Raw genomic sequence first — 18,699 nt, 5'->3', positions numbered from 1 at the left:
GACCTAGGTGTTACAATGGACCCTAAGCTTGACTTAAGGTTACATATAGAAACTTGCGTAAATAGGGCTAAAGGTACTTTGGCGTTCGTGAAAAGGTGGTCTAAGGAATTTAATGATCCGTACGTTACTAAAACTCTTTTTACATTATTGGTGAGGCCAATATTAGAATATGCTTCGATAATCTGGAGCCCACGTTATCAAATTCACTGCGATAAACTGGAATAGGTCCAAAAACAGTTTTTGCTTTTTGCTTTGAAACAATTGCCTTGGAACACGTCAAGGAATCTTCCACCGTACTGCAGCCGGTTAAAACTATTACAGTTGGCTACATTACATAGCCGTAGAGAGATGCTTAATGTCTTATTTATAGTAAAACTCTTAAGAGGGATGATAGCTAGCCCATTTCTGCTTAGCGAAATTAAGTTCAACGTGCCAGTCAGACCGTCTAGATATTTTCAACAACTGCATATAAGTACATGCAAAACGAACTTTGAAATGCATGACCCACTTCGTGGTATTTGTCATGATTGACTGCAAAAATTTAGATACATGCGATCCGATTTTCAGGATTAAAAAGTACCTACTTACTACCTTAAATATGTAAGGTGTAACCCCCTATACCTCCGAGTGTCTTTGCATTTGAATGATTTAATACATAAGTATACAGTATATTTTTGTAATTATCATATATTTAAGTTGCCAAGCCTTTTGTTTGTTTTTTATACTATACTTTCTTTAGTTTGATTAATTGTTAAATTTGTAGACTAATAAATAAATAAATAAATATGTATATCGGTATTCTGTGGTTTTCTTCCATTCTTTGGATTTGCTTTCGGCAAACATTCTTCGTATCAGCCAGACACAACGTGTACATTTTTTTTTTATATCGTGGCATAAATTCATATATCCATATCTATATATCTACATACGTACATATGTACATGTATTTTAATGATTTGCAGCCACACACAATTGTTTGACGCCCTCACAGAGTTGTTTTGGGCGCTCACTTCATTTTCTGACTTTCGCTCCCTGCTTTTGTGCTTCCACTCTCACTTATCTGCCAAAGCTCGCTTTCTTATCCATTTTGGCTAAAGACTCTCCACATACATTCGCTAAACGGAAAACATACGTACACATACATACTATTCATACAACGACTCATAGCTCGTGGGGCGGTCGTTCTGAAAATGCGATAAAGAAAAACGCAATGATTGAGACCTGAAAAGTGAGTGTTTCGCTCTATTCACAACCAGACATTGTTGAAACGTTAAAGTAAACGGGTGGTCAGTTTTAAAGAGCTCCGTCAAAAAAATTGCTGCTCTCACAGCTGAATATCTACCACTAAAAAAAATTGTGAAGTTGGAGGCATTTATTCCAACACTTAAGTGCCAGAGTTTTTCCTTCTTTTGTACAACAAAACTCAAAGTGGAAAGAGAATTAAAAATCTAAATAAATAAATGCATACAAAGTGTTCAAAGCTTTACGCACAAATCAACCATTTTCGGACATTCAAGTTTAGTATAGCGCAGTTGAGTAATCGCCAGTGATTAATGCGCCATTAAAACAGAGCAAAGCCATCTCTAATAGCCACATCCTTCAGTGCCCTTTTATTTTTTTTAACTGCGAAACGTGAATTTATTTAACCAACAAAAAAATTTAATACATAATCACAAATATGGCTTTACGTTGCGCAGGTCTATTCATCAGCAAGGAACTTTCTGCATCCGCTCAGCTTACAACCCAGTTCCGCAATCTTAATCTGAGCTCTGTGCGTCAGGCACATTTCCTTAAGAATTCACCAAATGCAGCACTCTGCAAAACTTTGTTAGATCGCTACCGCGGTCTTGAAACGCCAAGTGATAAAGTACAGGCCACATACCTCTGGATTGATGGTACTGGTGAGAATATTCGTTTGAAAGATCGCGTCCTGAATAAAGTGCCAGCCGGTGTGAATGATCTACCCAAATGGCAATATGATGGCAGTTCAACATATCAGGCTGTTGGTGAAAACTCAGATACCACACTAATCCCACGAGCTATCTACAAGGATCCCTTCAAGCCTGGAAAGAACGATATTATTGTAATGTGTGACACATACACAGCCGATGGAAAACCAACGCCATCTAATAAACGTGCGGCATTCCAAGAGGCCATAGAGAAGGTGAGTGCCGAAGAGCCCTGGTTTGGTATAGAACAAGAATATACATTACTTGATGTTGAAGGACGTCCATTCGGTTGGCCAGAAGGTGGTTTCCCCGCGCCACAAGGTCCCTACTATTGCGGTGTGGGTGCCGATCGAGTTTACGCGCGCGACTTAGTTGAAGCTCATACCGTCGCTTGTTTGTATGCTGGCATTGATTTTGCTGGAACAAATGCTGAAGTTATGCCTGCACAATGGGAATATCAAGTTGGTCCCAGTATTGGTATCAAAGCTGGTGATGATCTGTGGGTGTCACGCTACATTCTACAACGTATTGCTGAAGAATATGGTATTGTTGTTACATTCGATCCTAAACCAATGGATGGACCATGGAATGGTGCTGGCGCTCATCACAATTTCTCAACTAAAGCCATGCGCGCCGATGGTGGCATGAAGGTAATTGAAGAGGCGATTATGAAGCTAAGCAAACATCAAGAGCGTCATATACGCGCCTACGATCCCAAGGAAGGCAAAGATAACGAGCGTCGCTTGGTTGGCCGCTTGGAAACGTCCAGCATTGATAAGTTCTCCTGGGGTGTCGCGAATCGTGGCACCAGTGTTCGTGTTCCACGTGGCGTTGCTGATGCTGGTAAAGGATATTTTGAAGATCGTCGCCCCAGCTCCAATTGCGATCCTTATGCCGTATGTAATGCGCTTGTGAGGACCTGTCTGCTCGACGAATAAATTGAGTACAAGATCAAAAATGAGCGAGAGCGCAATATGCAATATGCTCTCAGTCATAGCCAGAAAAAACCAAAACAGAAAGTACTAAGTAATGTAAAAAAATAGTCTTAACACACATATGTACGTACATATGGGGTGGATGCGAACACGATACCATAACAGACGAACAAAGAAGTAAATAACAAATAATTAGGGGCACAGTAGAAACAGTAAATTCCTTATATATTTTCAGTTCAAAGAAATATTCAACAAAAACTTGTTAACTTAATATTTGAGAAATTTTATTAGTAAAGATTAAATGGTATGAAATCTCTTATTAAGCAAATACGCACTTTTTATGAAAATTCCATTGTTACCAATTGTTAGGGGGTGGGAAGCATTCACACTTGTTATCTCAAAATCGTGTAATTTATAAGCACAAATTTAAAAAAACAAACCTTAAAAAAATGTATGTATATTTTTATAAAACCATGTACATATACATATATATGTTCATGTTAACATACTCACATACTCATGTATGTATTCCATTATCTATAAAGTTACATATCTGTATGTTGTACAATTTCTATTTTCTAACGATGTTTTCAAATAACTTTTTATTTCATTTTGTAATTATTTTTTCCGATATATTTAAGACAAATTAAAATTTTAAATATTTTGTATGTGTGCGTGAAAAATGTAAAAGATTTCTTAATGTTAGGGCATTGTAAACTATATTGTACGTATGTATATTTATAATATTTTGTAAAAAAAATTTATTTATATTTAGTAACAATATATTTGATGACAAAAGCGCTTACGGGCTGTGTACCGTCATCAACAGTATTTTTCCATATAAATATTAAACAAATAACACGAAATTTATGAAATTCAAGAATACTTATCGATGTCGGCCAAAAACATAGAATACATATTTCTCTCAGTACTTGTTGATTTGAAAAAAAAAAAAGAATTGCACCAAAAATAATCAAATTTTATCTAAAATACGTAGATGCACAGTGTAATAATAAGAAACAAGATAAAACTATTTCTATTGTTATGGTGATTATAAAATAAAAATATATAAGTAAAAACGATGATGCAAACTGAAGAAAAAAATAAAAGAAAAATAATAATCAAAAAAGTATAAGTTTTATTTTGATTTTTACAGAATATAGTTTAAGCCAAGATATTACAAATTTCATAAAGCTAAAACTCCGTTATGTTGGATTAAGTGTATAACGGTAAAAACGTTTCATAAGAAACAAGGCCATTTCATTGTGTGAACCATTCGTGTAGGTCTCATCCCTCTGCGTTCAATTATATTACTTTTTTTTCGAAATTTAGAAAATTTACATGGGTGGAAAAAATGGTGCCATACCATAACGCCCTAGCCAACCAATTGGTTTTTGGTTTTTCGGCAGATCGATAACCTATAAATGTTTGATGTGATGAATTTAAAAATTTTTGGCTATTTTTAGTTTTTGTTTTCGATATTTGTGACTAAATGACTTATTTATGGTGTAATTTGTTATTAATTTTTTGCCCACGCTTCCTTTTTTTTAGGTTAAAGCAATAATAAATGATATATTACTTCATGTTACCTTATCAAAAGATCAGCTTTCACACTTTCATTTTTCATATTGTGCGCACTGAATGGCTCAACCAATGAATTGACTTTGACACAGTTGTATTAAGGAATTATGAATTTTTTTTCCAAAAAAAACTGCTTTGGATCAGGGCTGAGTTGCAGCTTGAAAAGTGGCAAAGAAATAAACTTTTTATCAACACTGTCTAAATATTGAGATGTTTGTTGCTGAAAGTGTTCACGGAAAACCTAAAAAATTCAACTTAAACATTGCCATTATTTTGAACTTTTGGAATAATTTCAGGAAGGAATTTTCTCAAGCTTTTAATTTTTTATGTAACAATTTTGTGCACGAAAATTTTATTTGTGGGGATATTTTTAAGATGGTTCAGCTCCGACTTTTTTATATTGAGGCACCCTAATGTACTAAACATTTAGTAAATAACACCCTTACACAAATCGATTGCCAATGAATTTATTTATGCTTGAGAGCTTTCGAACTTTTATACACCTGCAATATACAAATGCATTGTTCATTATTTTAATTACAATGGAAACTTATAGAAACAATAGGTGTGAATAGGAAATTTATTGACAGATAAAACAAAGAACTTTGCCTAAGTACCTATCGTATTTAAACACTCGTATATTTTAGTGGAAAGCAGTAAAAGTCAGAGTCGGATAATTTATTATCCATGCTCAGAACAATGCAATAAAATTAATTCTAAAGCTAAGTTTAGATTTTATATCCCAATTTCGATTTGTGAAATGGACGTCCATGACGTAGGAAATTCCCATATTTTTCTAATAGACTCTCACGTAATTAAGGTAGCAATCTATTTTCGAAGCTTTGGGCATCAAAAATCAAAAATTAAAAAAGAAGCATATTATGACTTTAAAACCGATGGCACAATTTTATCGCATTTTTTTCACAGCTGAACATATTAAAATGCATCACGATAATAAATTTATACAATTAATTGGAGTGTAAAAATTATTAGTGAACTTTATTTTTATTTACTTAACAAAAACAAAAAATTCGTATAAACTAAGAAAGGAAACTTAATGAAGAAAAATTATTGCACTTAAGCAACTATTTGGTTTAATCAAAATGTGACGAAATTAGTTTGTATTTTGTTATTTTATTTTATTTGTTGCCAAAAGTATTTACAGCGCGTGCTGAAGGCACTAAATAATTTTTTTTTTGTTAATTACATGAGAAACAGTAAACAATTTATTTTTAGTTTTGTGAATTGAAATATTCGTTTCTCACCATACACTGGGCGGACGGCAAAGAAAATCAGAGCTGCTGCTAAAACGGGATATAAAACTGACTTCATTGTTGGTATTTGCTTCCATGTGCATTTCTTATAAACTAATCAAATAATATGTAAAAGTTTTTTAAATAAAATTACTTAACTAGATGCCAACAGAACTCTTGCGTCTGTTTGCATGAGCCCTTCTTCCAGGAAGTAGATCTGAATCCATCTGTAAAAATCGTATCATGGTTCGACAGGAAGGAAGAAATAAAGCGAGAAAGAGGAATAGGAGAAAGTATAAGGAGGTAGCATTTGAAAAAAGGAAACGAAAATATGAATTGAGAGAAAGACGTACAAATGATGGGATAAAAGAGAAAGGAGAGAAGGGGTGAGCCACAAATACCCAATAGGGTAGTCAGTAACTAGTGGTCAAAATGTCTGGTTCAGAACTAGACCTAAAGTACCGAATACGTGCTAGATCCATAGTTCAAAAATTCACCCTGTGGGTTTTAATACTTCAAAGTTAAAATAAATTTGATAAATATGCCATTTAAAAAAAACGGTTACTAGCTTTAATATCTTCGAGACTATGAGTAAGCCTTCCTTCCCTACATTTTAAAGTATTTCTCTTAAGTAAACAAAAAACATAAACATATTTTTGTTTTCATTTGTTTTTTAATAATTTTAACTTAAATTTTTTCAATGTAAAAAATGTTTTGCTGATATCAATGAAAAATCCCAGACAAATTTCGTTTTCGATATTTGCGGAGTGGTTCGGAACTAAAGAAAAAGGGATTAAAATCGTATTAAAAGCAATACGTTGGGTTTCGGTCAGGTTCGGAGCCAACGAAATAGTACCAACAAAGGAACTAGATCCACACTAAGTTTTTACCCTAGCAACAACAATCAACAATTTTTAAAGATGAAATTTGTGTCTAGTTCGGTACTATAGAAAAGGTAGCTTTCAGAGCCCATTTCTATGTTAAATTAGCCAATTGAAAGCATGTAAAAGAGATAGAGGGCGTACTAGCAGTGGTTCCAAATGCACTAGAAGCGTGCCAGTTGTGAACTAGATATTTTTCCTGCAGGGTACTTCTAAATATTTTTTAAAAATTACTGCTTGTCCACGTATAATAGCTACATATGTAGATATTATTTAAATAAAACAGCAGTTTATATATGCGTGCCAGTTGTGAACTAGATATTTTTCCTGCAGGGTACTTCTAAATATTTTTTAAAAATTACTGCTTGTCCACGTATAATAGCTACATATGTAGATATTATTTAAATAAAACAGCAGTTTATATATGTATAAATATATATATACACGCACAGTGTCGATATTTTATTTAGATTTTTACTTTTTTTTGCATACAATTTCCTCAAAAGCTTGTTTGGATTTAAAATTTTGCCAGCCAAAAGGTGAACGGCTTACTTGGGCAACATTCATTGATAAGAATTTTTTTTAGTTGAGTCGGTATGAGGGAACTTGAACTGACCAAACTTGATTATTTGCAATACAACACTGACAAATTAACATTCATGAGCTCATACTTAAGGCGGTGACACAATGACATTTTTCATATAGATGCGTTTAACACAAGCTTATGCATTCCAATAAAGCGCCAAATACACGACACGAACATTTCCGCGAACATTCCCGTTATGTCATGTTTCTGCGACCTTTTCTGTCGTGTATGGTGGTGTTTGCCAGTTCGCGCAAATGTTCGCCAAAAATCAAAATATTTTAATTTTTGGCGAACATTTGCGCGAACTGTTCGTGCGTGTATGGCGAAATAGCTCATAATCGTAGTAATTTCTGAACGGAACAGACGTGCGCGGAAAAGTAAAATGGACAGTAAAAAATTTCTGAGTGAATTTATTGAAATGTATAAATTTTTTTTACGCTTAATTGCCACAGCGAGCAATATTGCTGCAGCACAATTGTTGTCCGTATTCATCGCTGTCTGAAAGAGAACTAATGTTCGGCCAAAAGTTCGTATGGTGTATGGCCAAAGCTGCGAACAAGATTGCGGAATGTTCGCGGAAATGTTCGTGTCGTGTATTTGGCGCTTAACATCGCCACAATCAACCAAGATATTGCGTTTGTAAATATGAAGGAACTTCAGACTTGGCAATTGGAGTTTATTACGCCTTGCCGATTCACATACAAAATTTCGCGGAGCACTGTTGTAAATATTCTCCCTATACAACAAAAATACTTGCTAACATATTTTGTGTCGTATTCGATTGTTATATTGCAGTTTTTAATTGTGAAAAATGTTAGAAAATTTACCAACCAGTGGGAAAAATAATTTCACTTGCAAAGTGTGCCACCACCCTTAGCCAAAGCAAATGTCAAATTCTTCTTCTTATGATTTGCTTGGAACAAAATTAGGGAGTTGGCTACTTTTCAATATCAGATGGCCCAGTGTCGCTCATTCTACCGTTCTCCATAAAAATACGTGCAATCTACTCATAATGCATAAGCATGTGTTAAACTCATCTATATGAAAAACTGCTTATGTGTCGGACCTATTATGTGCATAAAAATACATATATGTATTTATTTATTAGCAAGCAGATATGTATGTATATTAGGGTGCCCGCTATTTGCGCAGGTGGCTTTCTTTAAGAGAAGCTAAATTTTTTGTTTTTATTTATTTTTTATTTTAAACGTCCTCAAATAAATTTTTCGATAAATTCACTCATTCAAAAGTTTCATTAAGTTGGAAAGTAAATTTCAAGCCTGAAGCTTTGCATGTTATTACAAAAACTAACGTTTTTGTGCTTCGTCGCTGGAAAAGTTGCCATTATTAATTTTGATAATAAGTGAAAATTAGAAACCTGATTTAAACTGAGTCTAAACTCACACTGTCTAAGAACAACGCCTAGCGAAGCTCTTCAGGTCATTCTTGACATCCTTCCATTGGATCTAGCTGGTCATCGAGCAGCGGCAACGTCAGCCCTGCATCTAAGGGAGTTGTCGTGTTGGAACAACAAGACCACAGGACACTCAAGTATACTAAACAAATACAGCACGGATCGCTGTGCGACCACAACAGTTGCGGAAACCAACTTTAAGATAAACACACCCAGCAGGGATGACTGGACGGAGTCGGATAAGTGCCTTGCTATGAGCAACAGCATTTCCATATACACGGACGGCTCCAAGCTAAACGGTAGAGTTGGAGGTGGAGCATACTCAAGGGAACTTGACCTCCAGCTCTCATTCAGACTACCCGACCACTGCAGTGTATTCCAGGCAGAAGTTGCAGCCATAATGGAAGCCGCAGCTAGGATAGGGACATACAATGTCGGCAAAGAAATTTTTATCTTCAGCGACATCCAAGCTGCCATAAAATCTCTGGGCTCCCACTCGTTCAATTCTGAACTAGCACTAAACTGTCGCCGATTTCTTCAAAAGATGGCGTGTACACCTCACATGGGTCCCTGGACATAGGGATATCGAGGGAAACTGCATTGCAGATAAACTCGCTAGGCAGGGTACAACCAAGCAGGTTCTTCCTGGACAAGAACGCTTATGTATGCCCCTGTCCACATGCAAGCTAATGCTAAAAGAGCACATCTACCGTCAAGCCGACGAAAGATGGCTACAAACACCGGGGTGTGGAACATCGAAAAAACCTGGCCTAAATGGGATCCTAAAAGGTCCCGTCACGTGTACAAACTAAGAAGAGATACAATTTCCACACTTGTGGGGGCACTAACGGGTCTCTTAGGTAGGCATGCAGAAAGGCTAGGACCGCCTTATCGTCGTTGCTGTAGGAGTTGTAAAGAGGATGAGGAGGAGGAAACGGTGGTTCACCTCATTTGCAACTGCCCAGCACTAAGCGGAGCACGGAAGCGCTTTCTGGGAGCTCCATTTCTTGATAATATGAGTCAGGTTGTGGAGCAGGACGTCAAGGACCTGGTAGCTTTCATCAGGTCCTCAAAATGGTTCGAAGAGGAAAGGTAACGGTGTTTTTCGTGGTCTCACAACGGGCCTAGTACTACTGGCCTAAGTGTGCCCTCGGGCAGCCACCCTAACCTAACCTAACCTAAACTCACACTGAAAAACCGGGCCTAAGTATATTTGCAAAGCAAGGAAATCGGCTACCTGTGGTGCAATACTTTGAATACTGTAACCACGTAGGAACTGTAATTGTTCCTAAATTGTGTTTATCAATATGAATAGGAGTCGAACTATCGGTGGCACTTTCGAGATAATGACCTAACAGAAAGACTGGACAAGCAACAACTTTGATTTATTTTTATGTAAACTGAGGCCAGGTTTCGAGATATCGAAAAACAATGGGGTCAGGTAATTAGGGTATTTCAAAAACTCACATGCTCCTAGAGTCGCAATTTGTTGCGAACTATGCGGCAAATATCGCGCCATACAAATTGTTTCACCCTAATATACATACATATAGCCTCGTTTGGATTAAAATAGACGCTGTTGCTCCTGCAATGAATATAAAACCAAATGTATTTCCCTTAGCATTTTCCGTAATACTTTGTATTCTAATATTATTTGGTATTCTGTCATCTTTGATTTAGATATTTCTGTGCTAAACTTGTATTTTTGTTATCGTCTAATTGTTTCAGAATCAACTTATAGGGACACGACAAACTTTGACATATTAAAATTACCATAATCTAAACAGATTATGCAGGCTTGCAAGTTATATTTAAAGCTGAAACTAATGCACCTCGCTTAGTTTAAGAATGCATTAAAAACCACAACGAAAACATAAATTGGCTATCACATATATATCAATACGAGTTGGGCTAACTTTGAAAAAATAGGGTTCACCAGGTTTCTCTATGCGATGGCATCAGTTAAAACGGAACAACAGCAAAGTCTATTGAAAAAAGAACGTCTGACAGCCCTATAATTATAACAACGCCTCTGGTGATAAGTACACATTCAAAGTCATCTATTTTTAAAAGCAATAAAAGCAAAAAAGTCATAAATTTAGTAACAATTAGTATTTCAATAAATGTTATCTGTTATGGTTCTTAATAACAAAAAAAAAAGATTTACAAACGACGTCATACATTTTATTCACAAAAACAAAGCAATGGTTACAGGAAAGAGTAGCTAACTACGTTATATTTATACAATATCATATGTATACAAAAATAAAATTTATGTATTCATGCGAATTCATTGAGGTATAAAGAGAATATTTCCTGATGCCTCTCCGCAAGTACTGGAACCTGTATTACCCAGATTGAGACCAACCACATCGGACTGGCACCTGGCCAATTCCCTCTTTGGTGAGGCCAAAGCCAGATGGGAAGTGGAACCCTTTGAGATGTACAAATCTCCGGAGGTGGATGGCATCTATCCTGCACCAATGAGCAGGGGCCACAGATTATCCCCCATCTCGCCAGGATAATGAGAGATAGCCTGACGCTGGGCTACATACCCACGGTGTGGAGAAGGGCAAAAGTAGTTTTCATACCGCTTTCCTTGACATCGAATAAAGCACTGTGGAGAAGAAGAATTCAGATGCCTATCCAAAGATGGATAGACACTCAACCCCGCACGAGAATCGCTGAAGCCCATGTAGGGAACAGCGTAGTTCAGGTCAACGCCTTCTTGGGAATGTCCCCAAGGATGGGTTCTGTGACCCCTTCTGTGGAGCCTAGTAGTGGATGAACTCTTGCAAAAGCTATCAAACATTGGTATCAGATGCCAGGGATATGCAGACAACGTTGTCATAATTGCAAGGGGTAAATTCGATCTGGCATAATGCAGAGAGCATTGAACATAGCAAGGGGATGGTACGCATGTGTGGGGCTTAACTTCAACCCATCTGAGACTACCATCATCCCCTTCACCAGAAGAAGGGTCCTACCAGTCCGAAGAGCAATAGAAATAGATGGCGTAGCACTAGAATATATGTAGAACCGTAGTAAAATACTTGGGGGTTATTTCTGACACCAAGCTTCTCTGGAAGCAACGCTCCATGACAACTAGGGCCACGAAGTCCATCATGGTATGCAAACGTATAGCGGGAAAATCATGGGACTGCAGCCCACATGTACTAAGATGTATTTATACCATGATAGTAAAACCGATGATAACATATGGCTCGATAGCCTGGGCATCGAGAACAACTCGAGCGACGACGAGGCAAGCGCTGGCAAAAATTCAACGACTGGCGTGTGTGTGTATCATGGAAGCTATGCGCACATGCCTCACAACAGCGCTTGAAGGCCGTGACACAATGACATTTTTTAACACAAGCTTATGCATTCCAATAACATAATAATAACAAAATTAGTACCTCTGGGAGCATACCCAAGTATATTTCAAGCGGAAGCATTCGCCATAAACCAGTGCGCTGACCTGAACCTCCAGCGCGGATACAATCAATGAAACAATCGCCATACTCAGTGACAGTCAGGCCGCACTCAAGGCAATCTCGGCGTTCGAAATAAAGTCAGCACTGATCCTTGAGTGCGTAGAAAAGCTAAACCAACTAGGAGCACACAACGTAGTACTGTTGGTCACAGAGGAGTTGAGGGTAATGAGCAGGCTGACAGCCTGGCCAAAGAAGCAGCAAGACCCATCGGCCCTGAGTGGTTCCTGCCAATACGCCCACAGGAAATTAGGGAGCACTTATTAGTAGAAGAAAGGAAAAGGGGAAGAACTCTGGCGCAATATGCCAGGCTTGAGACAATCTAAGTTACTGTTAGGAGGTTATAGCATAACTAGCTATAGGATAATAATAGGCCTCCCGAAAGATAACTTAATACTCCTAACAGCTAGTCTTACAGGCCATTGTAGAATGAATAGCCACATGCAGTAACTGGGCATACTAGCGAATAACACATGCCGATTTTGTGATCGATCAGCGGAGACGGCGAACCATATACTCTTGGAATGTGACGCAGTCTCAAGACGCAGGACTAAGTTTATGGGCTCACCATGGCCAGATCAGTCCCACATTAAATCCCTCAAGCCAAGTGAACTGCTATGGTTCATCAAGGAAGTTGGCTTGGATGAGGTACTGTGAAAGAGGTGAGGGCACAATAGACCAATGGTCGCAGTGCAATCCTCAATTAAATTATCTATATATCTATCACTCCAACGGGCTTAGTGCTTCTTTTTCAACTCGTCAAGGCGGCTCAACGCCAATTAACGATAATGATGATTTTGCATTCTTCAAATTCCCATCTTCAGTGTCTAATAATTGATATGATCATTATTTATTATACTTATTTACATATGTACATACATTAAATGTATAAACAGACGACTGAGTGGCGTACAATAGAGAATCTTCAATTATAAAACAATTTGATCGCATTCAAACTTGGCCTCCTTAAGTTATTAATTTTAGTTAAAATTAATGGTTTAATTAATAAAGCCAATTCATTTCTAAACTATGCTCTTTATTTTTATTTTTCTAAATATCCAGGGGGTTTCAACGCAAGCTATTGTGTTGTGGTGGCGTGAGACACCTTAAAGGCCTCTTCAAACTAACACCAGAAGTTTAGAAAACAGTTTTTCTATGCAGGGTCGCCCCTCGTCTGTGGTTTGGCAAACACTCCGGGAGTATCTTTGTCATGAAAAGCTTCTCAGTGAAAACTCATCTGCCTTGCAGATGCCGTTCTAAGTCGGCATAAAACATGTATGTAGCTTCCGTCCCACCAATTTGTAGAAAAAATTAAAAGGGAGCACCTCGCAAATTGAGAACTAATGACAATAGGCTAAGTAAGGTTGCCCTTTCTTGGAAAATTCCTATAAATATATCCACTGCAAGTGAAATAGCTGAACTATATGACATTGAAATAAGTATTTATCGAAATGAAATGAGCGCAAGCGCGGCAAACAAGAGCAGCATTGTGAATGATGACAAAGTGTGATCTCTTCTGCATAAACGTCAAAATTCCAAAGTAATTGGATCACCTGATTCGTATTTGACTATCGCTGTCTCATTCTGTATCTCTTTCTATCACCCGCTGAAGATAGGCGCCGCCATATTGAACAGCCTGTCAAAACGCTGAAAAGTAGCCATATTGAACAGCCTGTCAGGCAGTTGACAGATAAGAGATCACACTTTGTCATCATTCACAATGAAGAGCAGGACCCATTGTGAATGATAACTAAGTGTGATATCTTCTGCATAGACGTAAAAATTCCAAAGTGATTGGATCACCTGATTTGTATTTGACTATCGCTGTCTCATTCTGTATCTCTTTCTATCACCCGCTGAAGATAGGCGCCGCCAGATTGAACACCCTGTGAAAACGCTAAAAAGTAGCCATATTGAACATCCTGTGAGGCATTTGACAGATAAGATATCACACTTAGTTATCATTCACAATGGCAGGACCTTTTATTTTGTAAACAGTTAACACGCGAATCGTACATGGAAAAGATCAGATTTAGAACGCATATATACATATGTACAAGCATACTACTTTTCTTATAACAGCATACTATTATCAATGCATTTATATATGTATATATGTAAATTAGACTGTATCGCAAAAACAAATTATTTCCGTTCAGAAACCAATATGAAAACTTTTGAATGATATTAATGACATGTAAATAGTTATTCTTGACCTCTTGTTTTCCTTTTTAATACGTTCTAATGATTATATATATTTCCGCATGCAAGTCTGACTCCAAAACAATCTTGCTTGTCTTGCTGTCGTCAAACAAGTTATTTTTGTAGAAACTCAAACACACGAATAATCAACCTAAAACAGTTGCTTTAGCGTTTAAATTAGCATTAAAATATTATGAATCGGACCGACTGTGGACATATCGCTATTTTTTTATGAAACATATGTATTAACGTTTGTTGGATGCTAATGAATTGATAAAGTGCGAGCTATCAAGCAAATATTGCCAATTGAAAACATATTGTCGCCATGTTGATTGGAATGAACGCACAAGTTCATACATGCATGGCCAAAAACTGAGAAATAAATAAGTGGTCAGTAGCATTAATGAGGCGTTATAAATTTAAAAATAAATATATAAATGTTTTTTTTTTTTAATTTTTTGGATATCGCACTACTTATGTAAAAAAGAACAAATATGAAATTTCAGCTAAATAGGGAGACGCTTAGAAAGGAGTCTTCTGCCTTTGATCTCTGTTTGCACCCAACATACAAGTGGCGAATGTTTGATAAAAACCTTCACAATAGTAAACAGTCTCGATCACCTGTTCAATCGCTGTTCGATTACTTAAATAATTAGCTCAATACTGTTTTTCAAACATTGTAGACAACTGGTGTTTTGCATTATTTACATATTTTAAAATGTTTACTTAACTGGCTGCTCCCATTTAATCCGCTAACTAGATTTTAGAAATTAATACTAATTTGTAGTCTGATTTTCTGTATACACGTTTAAAAGAAAAGTTTATTTGAAACACAAATGGGCAATTCATGGCACTTCAATTTAATAACCGCGAGCAAAACACAAACCTTTCTTCCGTGCTCTAGCCATTCGCGACAGCCGTTCTCCCTGCCAGCTATTATTTGACAGGTAGGTATGGCAATGGAGGAATATAAAGATTTTTCACTTTTATGAATTCACAATGATAATGTTTTATCTAATGCACAATAGTACCCATTTTAAGAAGATGGGGAAATTTCTTTTCAATAAATACTTTATTTAAATAATAAAACACCTATTTATTTCATTAATATTTGTTATGAAAAAGTTTTTTATATTTATTTTTCCATTGTTAAAAAAAAAGTATTAACTTTATATATTTATTCAGATTTTAGTGCACGTGGCGTCTATAAAAAATATAAAATTTTTTTAAGGCAACCTCAGCAGGCACAGCGGATTATCTACAAAGAAACCAGTTTGTGCGCAAAAAAAACAAAAAAACACCTCTGAAATGCAGACGAAATATGCAAAATTGTCAAACCAACAATAACGAATCACCTTGTCAACTCGTGCTACATGGATTTTGGGCTTGCTGAAAAATTCAAAATGAAATGAATGCCCCATATTAGATATTAGAAATTAATTTCCTCCTACGCCTTTTGTTGGCCTAAATCATAAAGCTGAGTACATAAATGTTATAGTATATAATAAATATATCACTACACATTGCGTGATTTTGGGGTACTTTCTTTTTCTTCAATAAAAACATGAAAAATACGATTTTTCTTTTGAGCAAAATTCTGCTTATTCTAACATGAATTTTACTGCCCCGAAAAACTCAAACTAAGGGCTTAATTCTGTATTGCGAACGATAGCTCAGACGAACGATTCGCCTCCAACCGAGTTTAACACAAGCTTATGCATTATGAGTAGATTTCACGTATGTGTATGGAGAATGGCAGAATAAGCGACACTGGAGCCATCTGATATTGAAAGGAGCCAACTCTCCAATTTTGTTCCAAGCAAATCATAAGAAGAAGAACTTGACATTTGCTTTGGATAAGGGTGTTGGCACGCTTTGCAAGTGAAATTATTTTTCCACTCGTTGGTAAACTTTATAACATTTTTCGCAGGTAAAAACTACAATACAAGAAATGAATACGACACAAAATATGTTAGCAAGTATTTTTGTTGTATAGGGAGAATATTTATACCAGTGCTTCGCGAAATTTTGTATATGAATGGGCAAGGCGAAATAAACTTAAATTGCCAAGTCTGAAATTCCTTCATATTTACAAACGCAACATCTTGATTGATTGTGGCGATGTTATTGGAATGCATAAGCTTGTGTTAAACGCATGTATATGAAAAATGTCATTGTACCGCGGCCTTTACTTACTTACGTCAAACAGAACGGCGAAAGCGACTGCCAAATGAGTTGTCACCGTTTAACATAGTGCCAATACACTAGCGATTCGTCTCCGAGGTGAAGCGAACGTTCTTTTCGTTATAGAGAATGATACCTAAATTTTTGAATTAATATCTGAAAAAAAAAACGTTAACTAAACCAGCTTGAATGAAAGTTCGATAATGCAGAATGTGTTCGAAAATATGAACCAAGCAATCGTCAGAGAACTCCTACAAATTACCCTGTCAAAACTGTGTGGGAATTTTTTATTTGAAAACTTTGAAATATTGTTGTATCGTGATAAGAGAGATAAATTGCTCATTTAGGAAAATGATTCCTCCACGCTGATTAGTTAAGGGCGAATTAATGGTGACTTATAACCATAAAGCCATAACCAGATAAAAGAGCTGATCACACCTACCTTATGGAAATCAATGTAATCGAGTTAGCGTAAAGCGCCAAATACACGAAACGAACATTTCCGCGAACATTCCCGTTATGTCATGTTTCTGCGACCTTTTCTGTCGTGTATGGTGGTGGTGTTTGCCAGTTCGCGCAAATGTTCTCCAAAATTCAAAATATTTTAATATTTTTTTTTTTTTTTAACTGTTCGTGCGTGTATGGCGAAATAGCTCATAATCGTAGTAACTCTGAACAGAACAGACGTGCGCGGAAAAGTAAAATGGACAATAAAAAATTTCTGAGTGAATTTATTGAAATGTATAAATCTTCTCTCTTTTTTTTACGCTTAATTGCCACAGCGAGCAATATTGCTGCAGCACAATTGTTGTCCGTATTCATCGCTGTCTGAAAGCATAGATGAATGGATTTGCAACTCTTTGTTTCGAGAGAGCGCTGTCAAAATGCACATTTTTTATAACATTTATCAATGATGCCACTCCAAACAAAAATTAATATGGGTATTTTTGACATACATTTCGGCGATTATAGTTTCAATCATTTAAAAAAATGATAGTCGTAAAATATTCATTTCTTTAAACTCATTTTACAATAATACTACTAGTTGGAGTTAAATATAAACAAATCTAAGTAAAATTTACATTTTGATTAAAGTAATTAGTCAAATATTGTAACGCATTTAACTCGCAGTGAAAACCATATATTCTTTTGAAATTTCAGTAAATCCGACCTATGATATAATAGTTAACATTATTTAATGGATAGGGCTTATCCTACATGTCTGGCGTTCCAGGTTCTGTGATCAAAATGGACTGGTTGCATCGGGAGTTCATATTTACAAAACATATTTTTAGTGATAACTTTTGAATGGAAAATAATATTTACCCTCCGCCTTCGAACTAATAATACTTACACTAAAACAAGTATTTTAATCCTTTTTTCCATAATTTTTGAACGCTATTCTACAGTTGTAGGTAAACCTAAGGTTTACCAAAATTTTTGGCACGTTTTTCGTTTTGGTTGGCACATTTTTTGTTCTGGCACCCGCTTCAGCTGGCGCGAGGGATTTATCTGTGATTGTTGCCAGCAACAACTAGAAGATGAACCCCTCGTGAGAGCGAAAATATGAGAGCGTAAGCAAAAGATTCATATCAATCTAATCTATGTCTGAAAGAGAACTAATGTTCGGTCAAAAGTTCGTATGGTGTATGGCCAAAGCTGCGAACAAGATTGCGGAATGTTCGCGGAAATGTTCGTGTCGTGTATTTGGCGCTTTATGGTATGGCACCATTAATCGATTACATTGATTTCCATAAGGCAGGTTCGATCAGCTGTTTTATCTAGTTATGGCTTTATGGTTATAAGTCACCGTTAATTCGCCCTTTAAGCTGCACCTAACATAAACGAGCGACTTTCTTTCCTAATGAGAACGATATTATTTAAATTTTTTTGCTTAGCGGAAAGCGTATAGGTTAATATAAAAAAATATTTATTTGTACAACACCATGAATTAATAAAAAAGAAACCACGATTTGTTCTATACGATTAGTTTTTCAAGTTACTGTACTCAGTCATGGCAATGGAAAATACCTAAGGTGCATCCAAAGAAATATGCATGATTACCCTGTAGTGATACAAATTTCTGGTTCAGAACTGGCCCTAAAGTGCCATATAAGTACTAACTAAATTTTCTCTAGGCTAACACTCGACAGTTTGGATCCAATGCAGATATTTATAGAATGGCTCAAAACTATCGAAAAAGAAAATAAACTCGTACTA

General features: G+C 36.3%; 2 protein-coding genes and 1 long non-coding RNA gene across 3 annotated transcripts in view; 2 read left to right on the top strand and 1 right to left on the bottom strand.

The window, feature by feature from the left end:
- The window catches only part of LOC137241397 (ras-related and estrogen-regulated growth inhibitor-like protein), a 260,561-nt gene that overhangs the window by 64,641 nt on the left and 177,221 nt on the right, over nucleotides 1-18,699 (bottom strand). The window lies entirely within an intron of this gene.
- On the top strand, nucleotides 1,241-4,013 carry Gs1 (Glutamine synthetase 1). Its single transcript, XM_067768946.1, has one exon. It carries the CDS (start codon nucleotides 1,679-1,681, stop codon nucleotides 2,885-2,887), a length of 1,209 nt encoding a protein of 402 aa, XP_067625047.1. The 5' UTR covers nucleotides 1,241-1,678; the 3' UTR covers nucleotides 2,888-4,013.
- Nucleotides 13,990-15,624, top strand: LOC137242919 (uncharacterized). The gene is made up of 3 exons (XR_010950404.1): nucleotides 13,990-14,685; nucleotides 14,783-15,242; nucleotides 15,481-15,624. It is a non-coding gene; the product is annotated as an uncharacterized lncRNA (long non-coding RNA).

This window comes from Eurosta solidaginis, chromosome 2 (genome assembly GCF_040869045.1).
Source record: "Eurosta solidaginis isolate ZX-2024a chromosome 2, ASM4086904v1, whole genome shotgun sequence".
Lineage (NCBI taxonomy): Eukaryota > Metazoa > Arthropoda > Insecta > Diptera > Tephritidae > Eurosta > Eurosta solidaginis.
Note: the sequence above shows the minus strand (reverse complement) of the source record. Positions and strands in the feature narration are given on the sequence as shown.

What these genes read in the sequence shown, in the direction of transcription:
- Gs1 (XM_067768946.1), top strand. Translation starts at nt 1,679, where the DNA reads ATGGCTTTACGTTGCGCAGGTCTATTCATCAGCAAGGAACTTTCTGCA.